Genomic DNA, 25,473 nt, shown 5'->3' on the forward strand with positions numbered 1-25,473 from the left:
TATTTTCTTCTCTATTTTGCATAGGTTCATCGTTTCGTTGTATTTTTGAAATACTCGTTCGTGCGGTGACTGTTAGTGTATCATCGTTGAATACACCTTCACCATTTGAATCGGGGCTTACTTAGAGGTAGCTCAGACGCCCGGTTGTTGATTATTTATTACTAATTGTGGAATTCAGTGGAGAATAATTCACAAAACTGAGTAATAAGATGTTTATTATTAATTCATAGGATCAGCTGAGGATTCGACTACGAATTCAGAATAATAAAGTGAGCATTACCATTCCATGGGATCGTAGATTCGACCATAGAATCAGAGTAATTAAGTTTATCTATTACCATTTATGAGACCAGTTGTGGATTCGATCATGAAATCGGAGTAATGAGATAATATAGTTATTGCTATTCTATGAGATCAAGCGTGGATTCGATCATAGAATCAGAACAATTGTTATTGTCATTCCATGGGACCAGTCGTGGATTCGACCATGGAATAGAGCGATTGTAATTAGGAATAATTAACTTTGTGGCTCTATACTAGCAGAGCAAGCTGTCTAGGAGCATTAATTATCCGATATGAGCTTGTCGGTAAGTCATATCCTTTATATAGTCAGGGTAAACTGTTGTTTGTTCCTGAAGACGTTATCGCTCTATACTAGCAGAGCAAGCTGTCTAGGAGCCGTCCATCTCGTGATGCTATATAGAAATAATCACTGAAAGTATTCAGTATTCATGAGATATGCGTTGTCCAGTCGTGAGACTACATATCTACATGTACTCTGAGAGAAAGTACTCCGTTGAGAATTCGATGAGAGACCGTGTCTCGATACTCACGTCTGATTGCTGAATCAGAGCTTCGTATAATTATGAGTTTACGAATTTAGCCTTTGTCGAAAATCCACCATCTACATTAAGTCCCCTGCTTACTGAGGAAAGCTGTGTTCCTCAGTCAGCATTAAATGGTGATTTTCCGGCCATAAATAATAATACCAGTAATTGAACTTAGTCGTAAGTTGAGACGTTACCGGATTTAGAGAGCATGAGCAAACCACGACTTGATGAAGGCTTCAATGTCATGATTGGAGCGTCGTTTGATGAGCATAAATTGGTGTTGAACCGCTGGTTTGGACGACGAGTCCGTGGTCGGTTAGGATTCGCGGGTCGGGCCCAATAAGGAAATCCTTAGAAAATTAGGTTTTGGAAATAAAATTGATATAAAAGGATTAATCCTCTTTTTTTTTTTTCCCACACGACCAGTCATCACCTCTCCACCACCTTCACAGCAGCAGGAGGAGAAAATTCGCCGGCGCTCCGCCGTCGCCGCCGTCCGCGCCGTTTTTTTTTTTTGCTGATGTTATGATCCTCATGAGTTGTTCATTTTGATCATGATGAAGTTATATACATGTGTGTATATTAGTGTGAGTTTTATGAAAAACCCTCGTTTTTGAAAACGTATGTTCGTTCGATCGTTAGTTTTGAAAACTAACTATAATCCCTGATTTAGGAGAGATTTTTTTTTTAGTATATGAACCTAGGTCCAGTGATAAAACTTAGTTATGAGCTTTCATGTGTACCAAGGTTTTATCATAAAAGAAGTGAATTTTCATGAAATCGGAATAATCCTTCGTTTTAAAGACAAATAACGATGACACGAAGGAAAATATGTATGATGAACTTGTGTCCAGTGATAAAATTTTGCTTATGAGCTTTCATGTAAATACAAAACTTTATCATATGTATGAGATGTGAGCTTTCACAATATTTTTTGAAATAAACCTTCGTTTTAAAGACAAATAACGACGATACGAAGGAAAAATATTTTTTTATATATATATATGCAGCCGTGACATATATTGTGCAAAATATGATATATATTTTATTTGCATGATTTGTTTCATTAGATAAAATCTTGAGAATTTATGTAGCAAGTTGCATTAATTGCTGTTTTTTCGAAAAATCAGAAACGTGGGTTTTGAGGAACCTTCGAAGATAGACAATATATTTATGATGAAATATTTTATTGTTAAACTTCATAGGTCAGTTGTGTGAATGTTCACATTATGAAAATTGTGTCCGTGATTTTATGAAAAATCAGTTTCGAAATTAATAAAGTTTCGTTCGTTTTTGCAGTTTTCGAAGAGACGAACGATTTTGAGGTGTTAACTCTAGCATTACTATCACTATTGTTAGTGGAAGTATAAAAGGTAAGAGTTAAGAGTTACCATTTTTGCTGATGTTGGTTTGTTTACATAGTAGTAATCTTTGATCTTCCGGTTCCAGAAAATGTCGACCAACAATAACACAATTATGATTACTGGTATTCCTCTTCTTCCTCTGGCTCTTCTGATGAGGATTCCGACGCTCCTGTAGCGAAATCGAAGGCTAGGGTTACCCAGGAAGGGGCGAAGCCTAATGTTCCTTTGGGTGAGCGAAGAGTCTCTTTTGCTGAACTCGAAAAGAAAAGAGCTGAAGACAAAAAGGAGGATGCCCGTCAACGTGAAAAAGATCGCACCCGGCGTAAGAGACAGAGGGTTGAGGAGAAGCGTCAATTCTTGGATGGGGTGCCTTCTGATTCTGATGCTGATGCTTCGAAGGAGAGATCACATGGGAACCATCCGAGCGTTACATTAAGCCTGATCGATATGAAAGAGAGCATCGGAGGACGATGAAGAAAATTGAAGCTGAAGCTGCAGCAGAAGATAATTCGGATTCAGATGATGATGTTATCTTCCGTCCACCGGACTTCACCAATGATCCTGACAGTGACTCTGAAGAAGATGATTCCGAGAAGGACAGTGACGATGAAGCTGACAATTCGGATGAGTCCGACGAGTAGTTTTACTTCCATCTTCTTTGGTTAGAGCATTCCCTTTTTAGTCTTCATAGTGGATATCTTTCTTTTGACTGTTTAAACGACTTTACTTCAATTAGACTTTTCTTCTGAATGATGAACATTTTGTTAACGTCGATTTCTTCTAATCCATGACATGGACCAATGTCCATATATCCAAATTCATCATGACTTGTCGATTTTCATGAGAAGTAACATACACACGGCGAGAATTCATGACGTGTACAAGGGCGTGGCCTATCCTTTGACCCGTGATGTTCAGTCCCCAGTGTGTTATTTTCCTGTTTGGTATCGATTTGAAGCCTAGGGTTTCATGAAACTCGTAACTGAGTTGACATGACTATCGCCTATATATATCTTCAAGACTCCAAATCTATGATCCACGCAAATATTTCTTCCATTCCTGAGTCAGTTTCATCGTGCAGAGAGTTTTGATCCTACCCTCTTGCCGTCATGTCGAGCAATAGCATTTCTTCTCAAGATGATCTTCAGTCGAAGCGTGAAATAGCAACGTCTATCTCAGTAAGTTGTACACTTCTTCTTCTTCTCCTTTCTTGTCTTGTTCAATCGAGATTGTTGATCACAAGAGAATGATTTGTCGTAGGACTGTAAGAAGAATGCTACTCCTCATAATGCAAGGCCTAAGCGGACTGTTAGAGCTCCTGCCCGGTATGGATCGGCTCGTGCTGAAGCTGGATCGTCTGTAAGTAAACCTATGACTCTTGAGATTGTACTGAGTCCCGGGATTAACACTCCTTCGTTTCATCGTAGGCGGATGTCCGTGTCGTCGTCGATGCTAGACGAAGAAAGAGTGGAAAGTGTGACCGTGGTTGAGGTTGAGGAAAGCAGTAACCAGGCATGTGAAGATTCTGTAGGATCCGTGGAGACCGGAGACGGTGTCCATGCTCGTGAATACCCAACCGCTGGACTTTTATTCGAAGCCCCATTGATTAATACCTTCCCAGACAATGAAATGGTCGGCGGATTCGTGGTTCCCAAATGTCATGTATCTCTGTACACCAAGATCTGGAAGAAGTATGGTCACATTGCACCACAGAAGTGTGGAAAGGTTTTCTTCCAACCCTTTTAACCACGGTAGCGGGGTTATTGCCGATCATCGAGGAAATGAATCAGATGCACTTGCGAGACGTCAAAAACCATGACTGCACCAATGGGATGAAATGATCTCGAATTGTGAGATATTGCGATTCAATGTAAGCTGGCTCCGTCGTCGTCTTGAGATAATCAAGGTTCATAAGGCGCAGAGGCTGCTGATGCAATTTCCATGAATGCAGCTTTACTGGATGAGGAGAGGATACTGGCTCTGGAGTCAGCAAGGGTTGAGAAAGCAGTCGAAGACTTGAAGGCAAAGACCAAGATTTTTCAGAAGAAGCTTGACGAGGCTTCTTACAGGGATTATCCGTTGCTGGATGGTTTGCTCTGAGTGAGCATTTGTGGTTGTTGTTTTTTGAGTAAATCTGAGTTTCTAGTTAGGTGAAACAGTTGATCATGGTATGAACGAATTTTGCTCATTTATGAAATGTTTAATGAACAAAGGAGCATTCGCATGCTCTTTGGAGGAATGAAATTACATTTTTGAAAATGCTTGAAATGATGAAGAGGTAGTTTGTTTCATGGATCAGGCATAATAAGCTTTGAGCCATTTGCCATTGATGATGTTTCCTTCCTTTCCTCCATTGATTGCTAAAATTTTGTAGTATCCGCTAGACACTGCTTTGATAACAACATATGGCCCTTCCCATTTAGGAGAGAACTTAGGAGCGGACATGTCTTGTTGAATGTGCTTTGCCGTCTTTAATACCAAATCTCCTACTTGAAATGTTCGAGGTCTTACCATTTTGTTGTAGGCTCTGGAGATCCTCTGTTTGTAAGCTTCCACATTTTTTCCACCTTGGTTCTCCTTGATTCCAGCATATCTAGCTCAGCGATTCTTGATCTGGAGATTTCGGCCTCATCCCATTGTACACCACTGGATGCTGCAATCCTGGCTGAGGGAACTTTGATTTCTGCTGGAAGTATGGCGTCGGCTCCATAGACAAGGGAATATGGCGAAGTACCGATCGAGCTCCTTGGTGCAGTTCTGTAAGCCCATAGAGCCATGGGTAATTGCTCATGCCATGATCGAGGATTGTCATGAATCGTCCGACTGATAATCCTGACCAAAGTCTTGTTGGTACTTTCTGCTTGACCATTTCCTTGTGGATAGTAAGGCGTGGAGAAGATTTGTTTGATCCCATATTTATTGAGCAGCTTCTCAACATCTTGATTGGCAAAAGGAGTTCCGTTATCTGTGATGATATGCTTAGGAACTCCGAATCTGCATATTATGTGCTCTTTGATGAAGGCGGCAATCGTAACTCCAGTGGTGCTTCGAAGAGGAATAGCTTCGACCCACTTGGTGAAGTACTCTGTCGTAGTGATGATGTATTCATGTTGTTTTGAAGATGCTGGATTGATCTTCCCAATGATATCTAGTCCCCAGCTGTAGAAAGGCCACGGACTATTCACAGAATTCAATGGGAGACAAGGAGTGTGGATGAGATTACCATGGTTTGGCATTGGTGACACCTCTGAACGTGTGGCTGCATCATCTTCCATGGTTGGCCAATAATATTTCTCATGAATTTGAAGAAATAGTTTCTTTCCTTGATGTTCTCCATCATGTACTTCCTTCAGGATTGTAGGGATTTCATGTTCGGCTAAGCACCTAGTAAATTTCCACCAAAGCTTTTGCGGTATAAGATCCCATCGAGATAGACAAATCTCTTAGCTTTCTGAATGAGTTTGACTGCTTGCTTCTTTTCCAGTGGTAGTTCGTTGTCCCGAGGTATTTGATGTAAGGCTCCCTCCAGTCCCCAGTGTGGTGGACCGTCAAAACCTCCAAGTGATGAGGAGGTGTTTGGCAATCAGGACAAGATCCTTGTAAAGCTCTTGACGAGTCTCCATGGATGGCCAGTAGTACCCCATTCTTTGAAGCTTTCTGTAAAGTGTTACCACTAACGTTTGCCCACAGACTTCCTCATGTATGCGCTTGAGTTGTTCTTCCGCTTCGTCGCTCCCAAGACATCGTGATAGAGATCCATCAGGGTTTCGATAGTATCCCTCCATGAAGCAAGAAGTAGTTTTCAATTCCTTGAGGCTGACTTGGCCTTCTGAAATAGAGCTGCTCAATTCATGAATGATGGGTGCTCGCCAATCGTTCGCTGGAATGTCTTCGATCTGAGTGAGCCAAGTTGAGATACGTACGCTCTGTACAGTGATCGTTTTCTGTGCTCCTTCGAATTGCAGCTTGGAGGCGAGAGTTGCTAGGCAATCAGCATGCCTATTGTTAGTCCGTCCAGTATGGACGATCGTTGCGTCAGCAAAATAGGTCAACAGTCGCTGAGCTTCGGTTCTGAATGGAGCAAGTGTGATTTCTTTGAGAGAATACGTTCCATTCATCTGGTTGACCAATAATTTTGAATCTCCCCTTATCTCGAGGTGTGTTGCTCCTGCTTGCTTGGCCAAGGATAATCCTAATAGGAAGGCTTCATATTCCGCTGAGTTGTTGGTGCAGTGGAAATCCAACTTGAACGAATGTGAGAAAACTTCACCAGATGGAGACACCAGCACTATGCCCGCTCCTCCGGTGTCACTACTAGGGGTGGCAGATCCATCAAAGTATAGAAGCCATGTTTCTTCCTTGATGACCAAGATGTCTGGGAATTCGCCGGGCACTTCTTCATGTAGTGTTGTTGTGTCTTCCCCTGGAAAAGCGGCGAGCAAGTCTGCGACCGCTTGACCTTTGATGGCTTTAGGTGGCGTGCAAGCTATGTCAAATTCTGACATCTGGAGTAGCCACTTCGCTGGTCTTCCTATCAAGGCTGGCTTTGATAGCAAGAACTTTATGGGATCAGCTTTGGAGATGAGTACGACCCTGTTAGATAGTAAGTAATGTCTGAACTTCTGGATTGCATGTACCAATGCCAGGCATGCCCTTTCGGCCTTTGGGTATCGGAGTTGAGCATCTCTCATTGTGCGGCTGAAGTAGTAAATCGGTCGTTCGACGCCTTCGTCGTCTTCCTGAGCGAGGAGTGCGCCGATGGCGACGTCACTGGAGGCTGTGTAAAGAATCAGAGGTCGTCCCTGCACTGGAGACCTCATGACGGCCGGTGACAATAATACTGTTGTATTTTATGGAAAGCTTCTTGTTGAACAGCTGTCCAGGTGAAGCTTGCTCCTTTCTTCAGCAGAGGTGTGAACGAAGCAATGAGTTGAGCTAATCCAGGAATGAAGCGTCGAATATATTTACCTTGCCCATAAAGCTCTGTAGTTCCTTCACGGTACGTGGAGGAGGCATGGTGGTAATAGCTTTTGCCTTGTCTGGGTCGACTTTGATCCCTTCAGCCGTGACCAGGAATCCTAAGAATTTTCCGGAAGAAACTCCGAATGCGCACTTTAAAGGATTCATTTTTAATTTGTATTCTCTGCACCTTTCAAACACCTGCCTTAGAACTTCGAGATGAGATGCTCGAGTCTTCGATTTTACCACCACATCATCAACATAGTCTTCTACTTGCTTGTGCATCATGTCGTGGAATATGGCAGTCATGGCTCGTTGATAGGTGGCACCAGCATTCTTTAATCCAAAGGGCATCACAGTGTAGTGAAAATTCCCAATGGGAGTACGGAACGCAGTCTTGTTGGCGTCATGTTCATACATCTTGATCTGGTTGTACCCACTATAGCCGTCCATGAATGAGAACATACCGTGACCACTGGTTGCATCGACGAGCATGTCAATGTTGGGTAGAGGAAAATCATCCTTTGGACAACATTTATTCAAGTTCCTGAAGTCGACACAACATCTGATTTGACCATTTTTCTTCTTAACAGGTACCACATTTGCTAGCCACGTTGGATGAAGAATAGGCTTGATGAACCCTGCTGCCAACAGTTTCTGGATTTCGACCTTGATTTGCTCCTCGACTTCGTGTCTAAATTGTCTGGGCGGTTGTTTGACAGCTTTGGAACCAGGGACGATGTGCAGGTGATGGGTGACGAGTTTGTCATCCAGACCCGGCATTTCTTCGTACGTCCAGGCGAAGACATCTTGATATTCTTTCAATAATTTTACCAGCTCGGTCCGCTCCTCTGGTGATAGCGCTGAACTGATCAGGATTGGCCTTGGATCGTCTTCAGTCCCAATGTTGATTGTTTCAAGATCGTCAGTGGTAGAGTCAGTGCCTGTAGTTGTCGTGGGGCATCTTGGACTTCTTCTTCAAGTGATAGCTCACTCTGACACGATTCTTCATGGTGGGGAGACTTTTCATCGTTCTCCCCGATTAATTGCTAATCTTTCCGTCGGCGATAAATGACTCTCCCTTCTACGTCTCGATCGGTCGTGAAGTTTTCCCTGGAGTTGAGACTTGATCATTATGGCGTTTAGTCGGTGTAGTAGGTGACTTGATCATTTTAGCAGCTGAGGATGACGGATCGTTATCAGCCTTCTCGATAGTCTTCCAGCTTGGAAGTGGAGTACTGCGAATCCTGCTTGGAGGTTCCGGGATGCCTTTTTGAGATTCAAGGAACTCAGTATCATAGACGGGAGCATAAGGAGATGATGAAGCCGGAATGCGAACGATCTTGTTGTCGAGCAGGGCCTTCATGCATTGATGGTATGTTGAAGGAACCACCTTGTTATCATGGAGCCATGGGCGTCCCAGTATTATGTGGTAGTCAGGTTCTTGCTCGATCACATGAAACTTTGCTTTCGATCGAATCGGCCCCACCCTCAAATCTATGTATGCATATCCATATGTATGGCTTTGACTTCCTTCAAATCCTGTCATTAGGATGGGATAGCGAACGATTTTACCTTGTGGGAATCTGGCCATCCTGAGAGTCTTCATAGTGACAATGTTGGTGGAAGCACCGTGTCACAAGAGCTCTTCTAAATTCGGTGCCTTTGATGAAACCAGTGACATACAATGCTCGTTGTGTCCTTCATCCCATGCGATCTTCTTCTCCAAAAGAGATGTTGTCGATCGATCCCGCACTAGGGAGACTTCTTCAACTGATGGTGTTGGTGGCGTTATTTACGCTGGATGATATCTGGTTAGTGCTGAAAATGTGTCTGTGCGCTGATCCCTGGAGAAGTGCAGGAGTTCACATATATTTTCAATCAAATGTGTGACCTCTTGTTCCACCGTCTTCTCGTATGTGGTTAAGCTGTTGATTTGAGGGTCAGATGACGTCTCAGTCCCCGGTGTTGAGGCTTCTGGAGCGGAGATACTTCCTAACTCGGATGTCAATCTGATGAGGAAGTCGAGGATGTGGTTTATCGTCTCCTTCATCAGGTCCATGTTCCTGGTATGGACCTCTAGGATTTGAGCCAACTCTGCCAAAGTCGGGATCCCTCTGCCCTCAATGTCGCCAGGTGTAACATGAGGAATGTTTCCGTTTGAAATATTCTGATCTGAATTAGTTGAATTAGTCCTAAGACCAACCATCTTGTGAGATTGCAACCGAGAGAATGATCTCCCACTGTGGTCGCCAATCTGTAGATGGGGAAAAACGATTTGCTGTTTTTTAAGGAATTGAGGAGACGACCGTACGGAGGAGACTCCTCGAACCGAACGAAATGTTAAACCTCACACAGATGCACCGCTGCAAAGGGGGTGCTTTAGATTCGAGAGATCAATCTGTAGTACTCTGGCCTAAATCAAGACAATGACCGTTCCAGAGTAAATTCGGTCACAAGAGAGGATGGGTTGATCTGTAGGAGGGAAGCTGAGAAATGTGTGGAATCAATGGTAATCAAAGATTGTGGGTGTGTGAATCTGAATACGATAAGCTCTGAGTGATTGAAATTGCTCAATTGAGAGTAGTTGCTCAATTGATGAGTTGATGATCTCGTGTTGTCGATGAGACGTGAGATTGATGATACTGATGATGATGATTCAATCATGATTCAGAGACTTATTTATATTGCTGGAATTTTAGACACCATGATTCCATGAAGTGTGACAGTTGATGGAATCAAGGAGTGGGGAAGTGGAGATCGTGTTTGAAACCAGTTGCTCTTGGGAGACTTGGTCGATTTTCCACCCACTACCTCGTGAATTCCTTCAACTGATTGCACGACTTGCTCACATTCCATCGTGTGTTTGAACACACGTGCCGTAGACCGCCAGACCAAAACCCTAAGTGATATCCCCCCAAGTGACACGATTGACGTCTCGTGGTTTGTTAGTCAATTGATGACTTCGTGGTTTGATGGGACGATGAGTCCATGTAGTCGTTGAGTTTGAACATGATGTTCTGAAACTCGTGAATTGACATGTCATGAGACAGAGGTATAGTTCTTACGATGAAGTGAGCAAGTATTGCTCATTCGATGGATCGTTGAATATTGATTGTTGAACCAATATTCCTTGTTTGAACAAATATTTATCATCTGAGCAAGTGTTGCTCATGTGATGAATTGTTGAATATTTGATCGTCTGAGCATGTGTTGCTCGTCTGATGGATTATTGGCAGCGTACCAAAATATTAATTAGAATACTGGTCGTTGAACCGAGCATAATTAATAAAATTAATGACCATGAGGTCGTAAATTAAAATTAAGGTAGAATCTGGAATGATGATCCTTGGATTCAGAAACCCTAATTTGATCAATTGATGATCAATTCATGGTTCGTCAGAATTTCAACCATGGGACGAAGGAGGGAGCGACTACATGGGACCGTGGATCAACCATGTAGTGTCCATATGCTCACGTGAGCAAATACGAAGAACTCCTGAAGAGTTGACGATTTGTTGGTGAAAGAATGATTAAATGCTGGTTTAATCATTTATTCGAAAATGCTCGTCTGAGCCTTAGGTGAGAAAACCTAATTAATTATGACGAGGCGAGGGACCGACCATGGAGTCATGAAACCGGCCCTGGGTTGTCCCGTGACCGCCTGACGATCACTTCATGAAAATCCAAAGTGTTTGGGAGAGTTTTGGACCTAATACGAGCAATTGTGCAAATTAGGTCAAAACTGTGAAAATTGATGGGACCGGCTTCCGTGAGCCAAAGAGCCAATCTTGGTCGGTCAAGATAGCGTGCTCGTGTCCCCAAGGCGTCCGCGTCTCAGTCCTGAGAATTTTGATATTTTCTGGCGTGCAATTGAGCATCCATTCGAGAAAATATGCCAAAATTAGGGTTTCGACGAAACTGAGGAAAACACCATGAGATGATGAAAAATAATTATAAAATAAGGAATGAGGAGGCGTGGGACCGCCGTGGTCAAGGCATGGTCGGCCGGTCGTGACCACGGTCCCGTGGTGCCTTTTCCTTAATTTTATAATATTTTGATGATTTTATGAAAAATTCATGAATTTTGAGAAATTTGATGAATTTTGGGAGTTTCCATGAATTGAAGGAGTTTTCATGAGTTCAAGGAAGCAAAAATATTAAAATAATAAAACAAGGGCGTGTGGGACCGTGGAAGGCATGGCCGGCCGGCTAGGGCCCGGTCCCACGAGTTTCCCTAATTTTATAATGATGATTTATGAAAAATTCATGAATTTTGAGAAATTTGATGAATTTAGGGAGTTTCCATGAATTGAAGGAGTTTTCATGAGTTCAAGGAAGCAAAAAATATTAAAATAATAAAAACAAGGGCGTGTGGGACCGTGGAAGGCATGGCCGGCCGGCTAGGGCCCGGTCCCACGAGTTTTCTAATTTTTTAATATTTTTAGGTATTTTATGATTTGAGGGAATTTTTCCTAATTTGAGAGAAATACCATGAAATCAAGGAATTTGATGAATTCAAGGAAAACTAATAATAAAATAATAAAAAAAGGGGCGTGTGGGACCGGCTAGGGCATGGCCGGCCGGCCAAGGCCCGGTCCCACAAGTTTTCATAATTTATTTTATTATTATTTGATGATTTGTGCAAAAATACCATGAAATCAAGGAGTTTTTTCATGAAATTAGAGAAATAATAATAATAATAATAAAATAATAAGGAACCGTGGGTGTGGGGCCGGTTGGGACCAAGGCATGGCCGGTTGGCCAATGGTCACGCCCCACACTCCTTTCCTTAATTTTATATTATTTTTTATGGATTTATGGAAGTACCATGAAACCGAGGAGTTTCCTCGAGACGAAGGAGATTTGATAAAATGAGAGAATTTTCATCAAATCATGGAAAATAATAAAATGCATTAAAAATATAAAACTGGCGTGGGATTGACCACGACACGGTCGGTCATGTGTCCGTGCTCCCAGCACCCTGGTCAATATTTTTAATTATTTATTATTTTCTTCTCTATTTTGCATAGGTTCATCGTTTCGTTGTATTTTTGAAATACTCGTTCGTGCGGTGACTGTTAGTGTATCATCGTTGAATACACCTTCACCATTTGAATCGGGGCTTACTTAGAGGTAGCTCAGACGCCCGGTTGTTGATTATTTATTACTAATTGTGGAATTCAGTGGAGAATAATTCACAAAACTGAGTAATAAGATGTTTATTATTAATTCATAGGATCAGCTGAGGATTCGACTACGAATTCAGAATAATAAAGTGAGCATTACCATTCCATGGGATCGTAGATTCGACCATAGAATCAGTAATTAAGATTTATCTATTACCATTTATGAGACCAGTTGTGGATTCGATCATGAAATCGGAGTAATGAGATAATATAGTTATTGCTATTCTATGAGATCAAGCCGTGGATTCGATCATAGAATCAGAACAATTGTTATTGCCATTCCATGGGACCAGTCGTGGATTCGACCATGGAATAGGAGCAATTGTAATTAGGAATAATTAACTTTGTGGCTCTATACTAGCAGAGCAAGCTGTCTAGGAGCATTAATTATCCTGATATGAGCTTGCCGGTAAGTCATATCCTTTATATAGTCAGGGTAAACTTGTTGTTTGTTCCTGAAGACGTTATCGCTCTATACTAGCAGAGCAAGCTGTCTAGGAGCCGTCCATCTCGTGATGCTATATAGAAATAATCACTGAAAGTATTCAGTATTCATGAGATATGCCGTTGTCCAGTCGTGAGACTGCATATCTACATGTACTCTGAGAGAAAGTACTCTCCGTTGAGAATTCGATGAGAGACGCATGTATCGATACTCACGTCTGATTGCTGAATCAGAGCTTCGTATAATTATGAGTTTACGATTTTAGCCTTTGTCGAAAATCCACCATCTACACATTCTCAAAATATCTTTTTCATTGCTCAAATGGTGTTTATAAAGAAAAATAGAGAAAAATAATAAAAAAGTGAAACTACAACTTCTTTTTCTTCGAACCCCCACCCTTTCTATCTTCTCGTGGCTCTCCCCTAACTCCTGTTTATAGACAACACTTGATATCTTCTCAAATATCTTCCATAACTCCAAAATCTTCATCTTTTTATTGGAACATTTGGTTTCTAACCGTGTTTCCATGCTAGGAAGCATGAAGAGGGGGACTTCCATGTTATCAAGGAGATGGTGGTTAGTGGTTTCTTGAAGGTGCCACGTGTTTCTTATGATGCTCAGTTGGCTAATCTTTTCACAAAAAGGTCTTTGTTATCCAATATTCTATAATCTTTTGCATGAACTACTTGGATCTTCTTTTGTCGCCGAGGATCTGCTGCATCTTCTTCAGCTAGTTGATTGGAGTTATTCTCTTGTCTTCTTTTCGAAAGAATGAGATTGTCTTTTGTTTTCTTTGTTTCAAGCTGATAAATTGTTCTCTGATAGCCCATATCAGTTTGAGAGGGGTGTTAAGTATAAAGTCAAAGTCTTATTCTGTTGACTTGTATTGACTCTTGTATTATTAGGACACCTGTCAGTCTTTGCTTTAGAAACAGTTGACAACAGAATGATAGCAGCTTAGTCATTTCCGACATTCTATATTCATCTCTCTAGTTTTCTCAGGTTGGCTTGACGAAGAAATTCGAAATGCATTTATGAAATTTCCCGACTGTATCACTTCTGAGAAAAAGATAACGTCAATGGATTTTCTTGTGAATCAAACGGGTTATAAACCATCGCTTATTGTCGGTGATTTTGAGTTTAAAGTTTGGAGAAGAGGAGTATACCTAGGTAGAAGCTCCAGAACCGTTGAAGCTATACCCAAGTGCTGTTAAATCGAGAGCTACCTAGTAGTGCTTCTGAAGGATGTTCAGTCCTGGAGGTATTAAACTTGAGAGTTTTCTGAATTTATCATTTTCTGTTGTTTGCTTACATGGTTAAAGGTAAAATGATACATTTTGATCTGTATATGGAGTGAATTCCAGTTCTTCGAAAGCAATGTTAAGAACTAGTACCCATTTTCAACCTTTTGTGATGAAGATGTGCACTATGATTTCTAATTGTAGAATGGAAAACTACTTAGGTGTTCTGTTTACCTAGAATATTATGCCACCCTCAATCCTCTCATCCGATCCTCAAACCCTAAAATCCAAATCGATTTTTTCAAATCTAAAGGTCTTTCTGGACTTGACCTTGCCAAGTTCATCTCCAGTGACCCACGGGTTCTCAGAGAGAGCTGAACAACCCAATTGTTTGGTAAAATAATTCATATTCTCTTTGTTATTGTTTTAAAGCTAATAGTTTTTTCTGTATTATTTTTTTTATAATCTGTCTACAAACCAAGATTGGTCCATAAAGGCGCATTCTCTATCAAAGTGTCACTGACAGGGTACGCTATTTGCAAAAGGGAGTGATTGACATTAGTAATATGGGGATTGAAGGTATTTGTAAACTTCAACCAGGATCCGCGTAAATATGTGAACAGAAACAAACATTAGTTCAGCTGCTCCAGACAAGAAGAAAGATGTTACAATTAGATGATTTTTTTTTAGGTTCAAAAGTTATTCCGCATTTAGTTCTCTGATGCCTAAGGTATAAGGAAAAGTTGTTTCTTAATTACCGACTATTTTAGCACATTCTGGTTGATGTGCACTAACTTGTGATTTCACTGTGATAGATACATTTTGTAATTGTGTCATTTTGAAAAGCACCAGAGCATCAAAAACACTTATTCCTGTCATTTTCCACCGGTAAATCTCATGTGTGAGTATAATTGCTAACGTCTCTTTCTGGCCTTTCTCGTCTCAACACTGTTTTGTTGTTGTTGTTGCAGGATTAACTTGTTGAAGTAGGTTGGGGATATTGTTGATGGGTGTCTTTATTATTACTACTGTAAGGATGGCAAGTCCAGAGTGTAATGGATGGCCATATAAAGTTTGCAACTGAAGAAGCTGCAAAGAAGGTATACTTCCCAGCTTATGCTCTAGAATTAGTCAAATGTTATGTATATCTTAAATTGCACTCATGATTAATTTACTGTTGCAGGCAGTAAATCTTCGTGAATACTTGTTGGGTCCCCGTATTAAACTTTTCCCTCGACTGGAAAACCCCGGAGCATCGAAAACACTTCTCATGAAGGACATACCATTTTACACTGTTAGATCTGATGTATGACTATATGCGATTGTTGTACCTTATTCTTTCTGACGTTAGTTACATTTCATCTTCTTAACACGCTTTTGTTATTGCTGTTGTAGGATCAAGTTCTTTAAACAGGTTGGGAAAATTGTTGATGTGTGTTTCTTTTGCGATAAGGATGAAAAGTTCGACTGGTCTCGCCATATTGAGTTTGCAACGGAAGAAGCTGCAGAGAAGGTAAACTTCCCAACTTAAGCTTCAGAATTAGTCGAAAGTCTGTGTAGATTGTACTTGCGATTAATTTACCATTGCAGATTTCCTAGCAGCTTTGGTTGCTAATTGCTTCCTTGGTGCCTTTCCTCCAGTTGATTTCTAGCGGTTTGCTTGGTACGAGCCATTGGTATTAGAAATTAGAGATCTAGATTGTTTATGGATTTCAGAGAGGGAAATTGAGAAGAGAGAGAAATTGATCTGTGAATTGTGTATATATGCTGATTAACCTTACTTCTTTCTGAGCTTTACCACATTTAACTGTCTTGACACTATCTTGTGGTTGCTGTTATAGGATCAATTTCTTTGAAAATGTTGGGGATATCATTGCTGTGCGCGTGTTTCTCTCGCGACAAGTATCAAACTACTTTAAGGAGAGTTTCCCATGTTGAGTTTGCATCTGAAGAAGCTGTGAAGGAGGTAGATTTCCCAGCTTATGCTCCAAAATCTGTTGCAAGTTCTGTATCTTAATTGTACTCATGACTATTGCAGGCAGTAAAGTGGAATGACAGAGACTCATTAGGCTGTCCTGTTCGACTTGGCATTGTTCGTGACAGACTGACAGCCTCTGTGTCCAAGGTCTTGATACTTCTCTCGGAATCGATAAGGTATAGACAGTTTGTGGGAGTTTGTCTCTATTTGTATCTATCAATTGATTGGTTCCTTAATTTAATTTCCCCAACAAACAGATCGGGAGCTTTGCGAATCCATCATTCTCGTGGAAGTTCCAGAGTACCACGACATTGGTGCTCACACTGGTTGGTAGATTTTCTACCAGGACGTCCATTGCAATTTCTTTTGGAGAGTACATACAGCATGACATGGACACTACATTTTTGTAGTAATTGGTAAGAAGTTGTTCCTTAATCTGTTCATTCAGACATAGAGGCCACGGTCGAGAAATGAATTCCGAGGATTGAATAACCAAAGCTCGAAATGAATTCCGAGGATTGAATAACCAAAGCGCGTAGCCCGGTAACCTTAACAATAGATTAATGTGTATCTGTAAATGCAAAAACAAAACAACTGACAATAAGGATGATGGTGATGGCCAGATCACAATGATGGCGTAATTCGTGTATTCTGCCTTTTTATGTGCTTTGCAATTTCCTTGTTCCTTGAATTGAGATAATTTGCAGATTTAATTTATCCTGAAACTCGAAAGAATTAGCTGATACACCTCCCACATATATTCGCAAATAGGTTAGCTATTCTAAAGGAATGGACTATTGATAGATTAGATTACTATCATGCCTGCATATAACGTTTGCCTAATAAAATGCCCTGCAACATCAGATGCTATATATCAAGAAAAATTCCATTTCCATTGTACAATGTAAGGATGATTTGAGAAAGCATTGCTTTCATCCCTCACATGTTTGGAAGGAATAGTTTTCTTTTTCACAAAACAGTTGATCTTCAGATATCAAACAGAATTAGATTAAATACCAAAAAAACAAATTTGAAGTCTTAGATACCAAAAACTTTGGAGTCTCATCATTAAAGAAAAAACAGCAGTGGAAGATAATAAGTCAACCCAACATCAGATCACTTGGGCTTCCTCCAATGCATCTTGAAAGGCAATCCAATCTTCGTCCAGTGGCAATAGTATCCCATTTCCCAATTCATAAGTGTCAAGTACGATTCCAACACATCCACTGCATGCAACACAGCAAAGGCAAATGGTGTCCAACAGGTACGATGAACAGGGTTCTGGGCTTTGTATGAAAACGAACGCCACCTTGGAAAGTATCGCGAGTTGTTTCTTCCTGACGCACCAACAAACGTGGGCAGCGAGCACACCTCCACCATAATGCTGGCACCGGTGGTTGCTTCTGAACGGCCTTCACGGAAGCCTGTGGGCCGGTGGTTGAAAGACTAGGGCTGCATTGTTGATCCTTCATTGGCAGCTGAGACTTGTGGAATGTCAATCCGGGCTCATACTGTTTACCATACATAATAGGACCAGAAGATGGCCTCGGTGTGGTGGCGAACTGACATACAAACAAGAAAAACCAATTTCACTATCGATGGAACGAAAACAAATCATAAAGACAAAAAAAAGAAAGGAAATCTAAATCCCAATTCAACATCCATAGGCAATCAAACAGAAAAAAAAATCCCCAAAAACACTTGAAATTACCTGGATAACAAAGACACATAGCTTTGCAGCTTCTTCCACTCCTAATCCTCCGTCACCAAGAGATGACTGCGAAACCGCCGAGTACCTGGATGATGAAAATACCTTTCTTAGACAACCAAAAATCACTCGAAACAAATACTGAAATAATTCAAAAATACTTAAAAACAGAACCAGAGAAACCCACTTTCTTATTCTTTCATAAACACTCACATTAACTCATCTCCCTTGATAATCAAACCCACTTTCTGATAAAAGTGAAAAACAATCAAACCCACAACAAATCAAAAATCACTCAAAAACAAATAGCTTAACAAATTCAAAAACAGAACCCTGAGAAACCCACTTTCTTATTCTTTCATAAACGCTCACATTAACCCATCTCCCTTCATAATCAAACCCACTTTCTGATAAAAGTGAAAAACAATCAAACCCACAACAAATCAAGAATCACTCAAGAACAAATAGCTTAACAAATTCAAAAACAGAACCCAGAGAAACCCACTTTCTTATTCTTTCATAGATACTCACATTAACCCATCTCCCTTGATAATCAAACCCACTTTCTCTGATAAAAGTAAAATACAATCAAACCCACAAAAAATCAAAAATCATTCAGAAATAAATAGCTGAATAAATTCAAAAAATACTTTAAAACAGAACCAGAAAAACCCACTTTCTTATTCTTTCATGAAAACTCACATAAACCCATCTTCCTTGATTATCAAACCCAATTTCTCTGATAAAAGTAAAAAACAATCAAACCCACACACAAAAAAAAAAAAGAAATCAAAGCAGAACCACAAAAACCTTTCATAAACCCATTTTTATCAAAACCAGACACTTACCTTGCTTGTTCTTTTGACTTCGGAGCAACACTGACTACTCCCTTATCATTGATGTCTGAACGCAAAAATTCCATCCTTCATGACAGAACACAAACCCTTTTCAGAAATCCATAACTTCAACCCATATTCTTACAAACAGAAACATCACAAGAAAAGAGAGTGAAACAATTCTCCAGGAAAGAATCTCCTTACCTTTTCTGTTTGGATAGCTTCCTTCCAAGGTCAAGGAGTTGAAAGATCTTGATAGCAAAACTTGGGAAACAAATTAAAATGAGACAATCTCTGTTACTGTTGCTCCCAGTCTCTCTGCTTCAGTCTAGTTTCTATATATAGGGAGACAATCTTTTGTTAATAGGGATTTTTAACAAACTGCCACACTTGCAAATCCCGATTCAAGAAAATGCCACCGTTTTTTTCAGAGTTTATTAAATGCCACAACCGTTAGATATTCCGTCAAGGCCCACTAACTCGGTCTATAATCATTGAAAAAGTCAATACAACGTGTCAACATTACCTAACTACCCTTGAATTCGTGTTGGTCCAAACTCGACAATGACTCACACTATTAGGTCGATTTGAATCAGAGATGAAATCTCTGTTGAAATCTCTTTCTCTTTCCTTTCTTCTCTTCCTTCTCCTTCTTCTTTTTCTCCGGCGTTCCAGAGATGAAATCTCTGTTGAGAAAACCTTGCAGAAAATTAGTGAAACCAATCAACCGAGTGTGGTGCTGATGAGTTCATAGTTGGGTTTGGTTAGAATCCACGATTGAGTTGAAGCGAAGTGTTTCTGTGAAGGTTAGAGTTTGATGTTGAGTTTATTTGGAATTGATAAGCTAAACGGGATGTTAACAGATGAAGATCAAAGGGTTATTGCTAAATTGAAGTTGTAGTATTGTCTTGAAGAAGAATTGAGATGTTAATGAAATTGTGAAGAAATTAGGGTTCCTGAAATGAATTTCGAGATTCAATTAAGGGTGAATAAGAAGGAATTAAAGGATGGGTTGAATAGATTGGAAGATTTTGATGGATGAATTGAGTTTGATTGAGAGAATAGAATATTTGGGAATTGAATTAGGGTTGGTTAAGAACTGATGTTGATGGATGTAATCTGAAGATGGGTTTTTGCCCAATTTGGTTTTGATCAAATGGTGGTCATGAATTACAGGAGTCGGTGGCTGAGATTGGGTCTAATGGCAGTTGTTCTTGGGTCATTGTAAGAGTGGTGAGAATCAAGAAGATGCTTGTAAGAAATTGCTTATATGTAAAAAACATATATAGTTCCACTGATACTGGTAGAGGGGAGCTGCATTGCAGTCAGTTGTGGCTAGTGATACTGGAATTGTTGTTCGAGACAAACTAGCATAAGAACTTCTCTAAGCAAAATTTAGTTGAAAAAACAAATCAAAATGTCGGTAGTAATGGAATCAAGTAGATCTAGTAGATATGTTGCTGATGTTGATTCAAGTTCAAACAAAGTGGGTTCTTGGGTTCTAAAAAAGAAACGGATGTATGCTTGCTCAACCACCAGCATTCTTCTATCCTACTGATGCCTTGCAGTTTGCTAAAATCTAAGTGTATGATTAATTGAATAGAAATGATCCCATCTTTGGAGTCGTGTTAGATTGAAGACATGATAGAGTGAATAAATCAGTTTTATGTGAATTTGATATGCCACCAGCAGAACACATGTAGGTGTTTCCTGAATTGCTTGAACCACCTGCTTCACTCGAAAATCAACAATCGAGTTCTCGTTGCGGCTGCCTGTTGACTGCCATGGCTGGATGTATTTCTGGAGTGGATGAAGTAGACTACAAGGGTTTTGGAATTCAGTAGAGTTTTGGACAGAGATTTCAAGTCGTGAAAATAGTTCTAAATGAGAACTTGTCGCTGCTGTTTTTAAGGGAGTGGTGTTGTTGGTTATGAAGATACAGAATGAATTTGATGGTGCAATGGAGGCTTGAATCGGTGTTGGTCTAGGCTTGAATCCGTGTTGGTCCAAACTCAGACAATGACTCACACTATTAGGTCGATTTGAATCAGTCCTAGTTAGATGGTTTGGGGTTAAATGTCTTTTATTAGGGCTGATTTACTGCCACGTAGGCACTAACGACAGTTAACCGTTTTCTCAGAAAAACGGGATGGAAAAGGTCAAATGTGTGGCATTAAATAAACTCTGAAAAAAACGGTGGCATTTTCTTGAACTGCAAATTGGAAGTGGGGCATTTTATTAAAATCCCCTTGTTAATAAAGCAAACTAAAATTCAATCGACATCTACGTGTACGACCGAAAACTAATGTTACGGAAGGGGAGAAGTGGGTGAACAAGATAAGGGTGCACTTTGTTCTTTTTTGAAATCAAAAATATACTGCGGTTATATTCAGAGTTTTGTCTCTTTCTCTCTGTGAATTCCCCTCTCACCCTCACCGTCAAGCAGAAACTAGCAGATTTTTACCTCTTTGTTCTAGAAGAAGAACAAAACCCTACGAATTTTGCTTTACATTTTTTTTGTTTTGCTCGGTTTTTTTACATCAGCTACTATCTATTGTAAATTAGAATCATTTTTCTTTTGATAAAAATGTAAGAAGTCGATATGAATATACTAAGAACAAGAACAGCACTAGAGTCAGTCAGATGGTAAACATTTGTTAACCCTATAAGACACCAAATGACCTTTTAGGCAGATTGTCAAGTATTGAAGGTGTTGCAATGTTAAAATATTGCAAAAACATGTCCATTCTACAGACGACCTCCTCAACACTCCACAAAATAGTGTTGGGTGTTACTGTATCATTTTCTAGGGGAATGTCTTTAACCGTATCTCCTGTTCGGTCTTATGTCTGAAAGCAATCACACCACCAAGCTTCAAAGTAGGCAATCAGAACACCATCCAACTGAATTACTCATCCGTGATTCATGGCAATGATAACTGATAAATCTGATCAAAAGATTCTTCTATTCTAGGCCGCAATGGCTTCTTTCTGCAGTATCACTAAGAGGACGGTAGCTCCAACTCTCTGATATCTGGTAATTCAAAAACCAAAGCAACAAAGAATGAATAATGTGACTGATATTTTCAACATCAATTTGTTTGTGATAGACTAGTAATTTATCATTGAAAAGTCAACCATCCAACGCAAATCCTTTCCCAAGAAATATACAGTCAATTACTTACATCGACCTAGTTACACCACGTTGTTGGAGACACCTTCAGAAGTCTTCAAACTTCCATGTACATCTCTCTGCTCCATTAACATGAACAGGTTTTCTGCGAGATCAACCAAAAAGTTTAACTCAGGTAGGATTCACATTCACCATAAACCATGTGCCACAAGCCTCACTTAGCATACTGACTGAATCAGGGGTGATGACAAACACATCTGCCCAAGCTAAATGTCCCATGTGTGGGTTTGGCTCTACATACATACACACAAGAGAGTAACCATATCAAAAACATCTTTTAGATGTCCAAAAAGGTCTATAATAAACCCTTACGCAGACAAAAGAAACGAGATTTTACCTTCACCATTCCAAATGCAAATCTTTGGATGACCACTGAGTTCTTTCACTATCATGCTGGATACCTATGTAATACATATAGCCAATGCCGGTAACTAGTTGGAAAAGGTTGGGGAGGTGCAGAGACAAATAAGCAATTATTGTTCATGCAGCTGTACCTTCTGAGGGGACATCCTAAAAAAAAAAAAAAGAGATTCTAAGACTTCCACAGCCTGCTAGCACATTCTGTAGAGAGCCTATTAACTGCTTGGCAAGATCAGCTCCGCAACCACAGTGGCCTGTCATAAGAATTTGAACAAATTATTAGATCTCGAAACACAAAGGTTGTCAGAAGACAATTTACTATGTCACATCTATGGGCAGAAACAATAAACTAGATCCAAAAGACACACCTTACCATTCTCATGTTTACAAGTTAAAAATAAACATGGGAGGCAGCCACTGCAACCACTCTCCCAAAGACAAGCAAAAAAATTGAGATGGAGAAATTTTGTATGTGCTGCTGATCTTCCTAATCTAACGGACCCAAGTTACTCAGCAATCATAGATAGCTTTTTTCATAATAAAATAAAATAATGCACAGAGAGGAAACTCTACGAGAACATACGGTCTAAAGTTTTCTGTTTTTTGTCCTGAATACTAAGTTCAAATTAGGATCTCGGGTCTCTTTCCTCTTCGATCAGTACATGCAACCACTGTTTCTATATCTGGCCAAACAAAGGGTAGTCAAATAATATGGAGGAGATAATTAGGCAACTGCATTTGACATTTTTTCCTGCGGTGAGGAAATTATAGCATTAAGAAGAAGTGATGAGCCACTCCAAAATGACAACCATTACATAGCAAAACAATTATGGACAAATAAATAAAAAACTAACCAAACAACGTGACACAATGAATACGATTTTCCAAAGATGATGTACATCCCTAACCTAAGGAAGTTCAGATCATCCAACATCATGATGAACTAGACTTACTTGAATCTCCACCAACAAACAATAAGAGCAATCACAAGACAAACCAGGAAAAGGAGTCTTTCAGACAAAAGTTCTCTTTCGGTAAAACAGAAAAATCTACTTTAGTGAATACTGAATGCAATGTAAAACAAGCAGAGGCTTAAACAAGTTTATACACTGTTCCATGTCAAGAACGAGCATAGTTTGAAGTACGTTTAACAAGAAATACAATCACCGAAGGTTGTAGACAAACCTGAACCACAAAGACATTTTCTGGAGCTAATTTTTCTACCGAACTTGCTATAGAGATGGTATCCCGACCAGATGCAACCACTAATAAAGGACCATCCCCGGAAGAAATGGCAACATTATTGAAAGACTAGTCGAAAGAATATCACGCAATTTCCTCTTATCATCACACATACATGTAAAACAATGCAAGTATGAATTCTACCAAAATATTAAACTAACGCCTTGCGCTAATCAAGTTCAATTTCCATGGAGCATTAAGATTCATGAAATTAGGCTAATCAATGCAATTGAAATACATTGCGTAAACAATTCGAATAAAGGTCATGGTTCTCATATGATTACAAGGATATATCACTATAACCTACAATCATATTTATGCTACTTGTGTTCAAGGATTATTGCTCGATGATTAATCCTAAACTAGCTATAGATATGAATATGAGTTCTACCAATTTGCAACTTGACAAAACAAATACTCAAATCATGTTGCAATACATCAATCATGCAACTATATTTTCAGAGAATCATGAACGATAAATATGAGACAAAACTAATTCATTAAACCCAAAATCATGTTATGTGAAATCCAACTCAAACCTTAAACCAATAATAAAACTCTAGCTCATGTTCATGGAGTTCATAACAAGAAGAAAGAGAAAAGGTTTCATGTTTCTAAACCCTAGAGCACAAAGTAGAAGAAGAGATCCCTAATGGAGATATCTAGGTTTAGAGAAAGAGTTTTCTATTTATATGCTTCTCCTATTCCAAAAGGATACTCTTTCCCATATTAGGTCTTATCAAAAGGGGAAATTAGGGGGAGACCCAAAAAAAATAATATTCTCGTTCTCAGGCCCACAATTAATTTTGTATACCGTGACACCCATAATTATATGAAATTATTATATGAATCAATACATAACTGGTTATGCATACTATCTTTTCAGGCATAACTCGTTATGCATACTATCTTTTTCAGGGGTATAATTGGCAGCACAACTTGGACATAACATATCTAAAAATCCGCGTCTTAGAATTTTACAAATTTTATATCGTTGGAAATCTTTTTAAAAGAGCTACGCAACGAGTACAAACAAGAATATCAAATCTTTGTTTTTAACGAAAAAATCGGAGGTGATCCTCATTTTAGGAATTTTTTTTGAAAACTTGATACTTAACCATTATGCAGTCACCAAAAACGATGCATAACACATTCCGCAGACGCATAACGAATTATGCAACCATTTTTTCGACTGCATAACAAGTTATGTATCTGCATAACAAAGTTATGCATCTATAACAAGTTATGTAACCATTGTTTTGGTTGATTTTAGCCGTACATATAAAAAATTGATGCATAATGCAGTATGCATCCATATTTACGGATGCATATCAGGTTATGCATCTATTTTCTCGATGCATTATGTAGGCATATTTTCGGACGCATAACAGGTTATGAAGGTTTTCTGGACTGCATAACAAGTTATGCAACAAATTTTGTAGATGCATAACAGGTTATGCATCCATTTTCACGAATGCATAACATGTTATGCAGACAGTTTCTCGACTGAATGACATGTTATGCAGTCATAACCACATCATCATCTTCTTTCATGTTTCATTAACTCCCACGCAAACCATTATCTTTCAGTTATTCGGGGGCTCTTGGTCAAAATCATGTATTTACACCATCATCTTCTTTCATGTATTTACACCATCATCTGCAATTAAACCTGCATAACAGGTTATGCAGGTTTTCTGGACTGCATAACAAGTTATGCAACAAATTTTGTAGATGCATAACAGGTTATGTCTCCATTTTCACGAATGCATAACATGTTATGCAGACAGTTTCTCGACTGAATGACATGTTATGCAGTCATAACCACATCATCATCTTCTTTCATGTTTCATTAACTCCCACGCAAACCATTATCTTTCAGTTATTCGGGGGCTCTTGGTCAAAATCATCTATTTACACCATCATCTTCTTTCATGTATTTACACCATCATTTGCAATTAAACCTTCTTCACAACTCATCCAGTATTGCTTACTCCAACTCAATTCATGGCTGAGAGTTTCATAAAAATCTGAAATTCATTTCAAAATCTTCATTGAAAACAAGTTTTGATCATAAATCTATGATGACCAAACCGTGTTCTACAAACCCATTTAGGGATTTTTGCTGC

General features: G+C 39.6%; 1 protein-coding gene and 1 long non-coding RNA gene across 3 annotated transcripts; one reads left to right on the plus strand and one right to left on the minus strand.

Annotated features, from left to right (window-relative positions):
- The first annotated feature begins 13,775 nt into the window (after positions 1–13,775).
- On the plus strand, positions 13,776–16,729 carry LOC113277428. Of its 2 annotated transcripts, none has more exons than XR_003324913.1 (7): positions 13,776–14,048; positions 15,000–15,128; positions 15,212–15,334; positions 15,424–15,541; positions 15,870–15,994; positions 16,067–16,182; positions 16,264–16,729. It is a non-coding gene; the product is annotated as an uncharacterized LOC113277428 (long non-coding RNA). The 2 variants fall into 2 exon arrangements; XR_003324914.1 differs by lacking the exon at positions 13,776–14,048 and adding an exon at positions 14,689–14,916.
- A 4,430-nt stretch (positions 16,730–21,159) lies between these two features.
- Positions 21,160–22,269, minus strand: LOC113277429 (mitochondrial fission protein ELM1-like). Its single transcript, XM_026526528.1, has 5 exons — positions 22,237–22,269; positions 22,080–22,143; positions 21,901–21,975; positions 21,735–21,827; positions 21,160–21,583 (listed from the first exon to the last, which is right to left on the minus strand). Exons 1-4 carry the CDS (start codon positions 22,249–22,251, stop codon positions 21,745–21,747), a joined length of 237 nt encoding a protein of 78 aa, XP_026382313.1. The 5' UTR covers positions 22,252–22,269; the 3' UTR covers positions 21,160–21,583; positions 21,735–21,744.
- Between the last annotated feature and the right edge of the window lie 3,204 nt (positions 22,270–25,473).

This window comes from Papaver somniferum, chromosome 5 (genome assembly GCF_003573695.1).
Source record: "Papaver somniferum cultivar HN1 chromosome 5, ASM357369v1, whole genome shotgun sequence".
NCBI classification, from domain to species: domain Eukaryota; kingdom Viridiplantae; phylum Streptophyta; class Magnoliopsida; order Ranunculales; family Papaveraceae; genus Papaver; species Papaver somniferum.

Bases quoted from the DNA above. Each gene is read 5' to 3' on its own strand.
- LOC113277429 (XM_026526528.1), bottom strand. The intron at 21,976-22,079 runs GTAAAATCTCGT...GTATGTATGTAG, and splicing joins TTGCATTTGGAATGGTGAAG to AGCCAAACCCACACATGGGA. The intron at 21,828-21,900 runs GTGAGGCTTGTG...TTGATCTCGCAG, and splicing joins TGATTCAGTCAGTATGCTAA to AAAACCTGTTCATGTTAATG.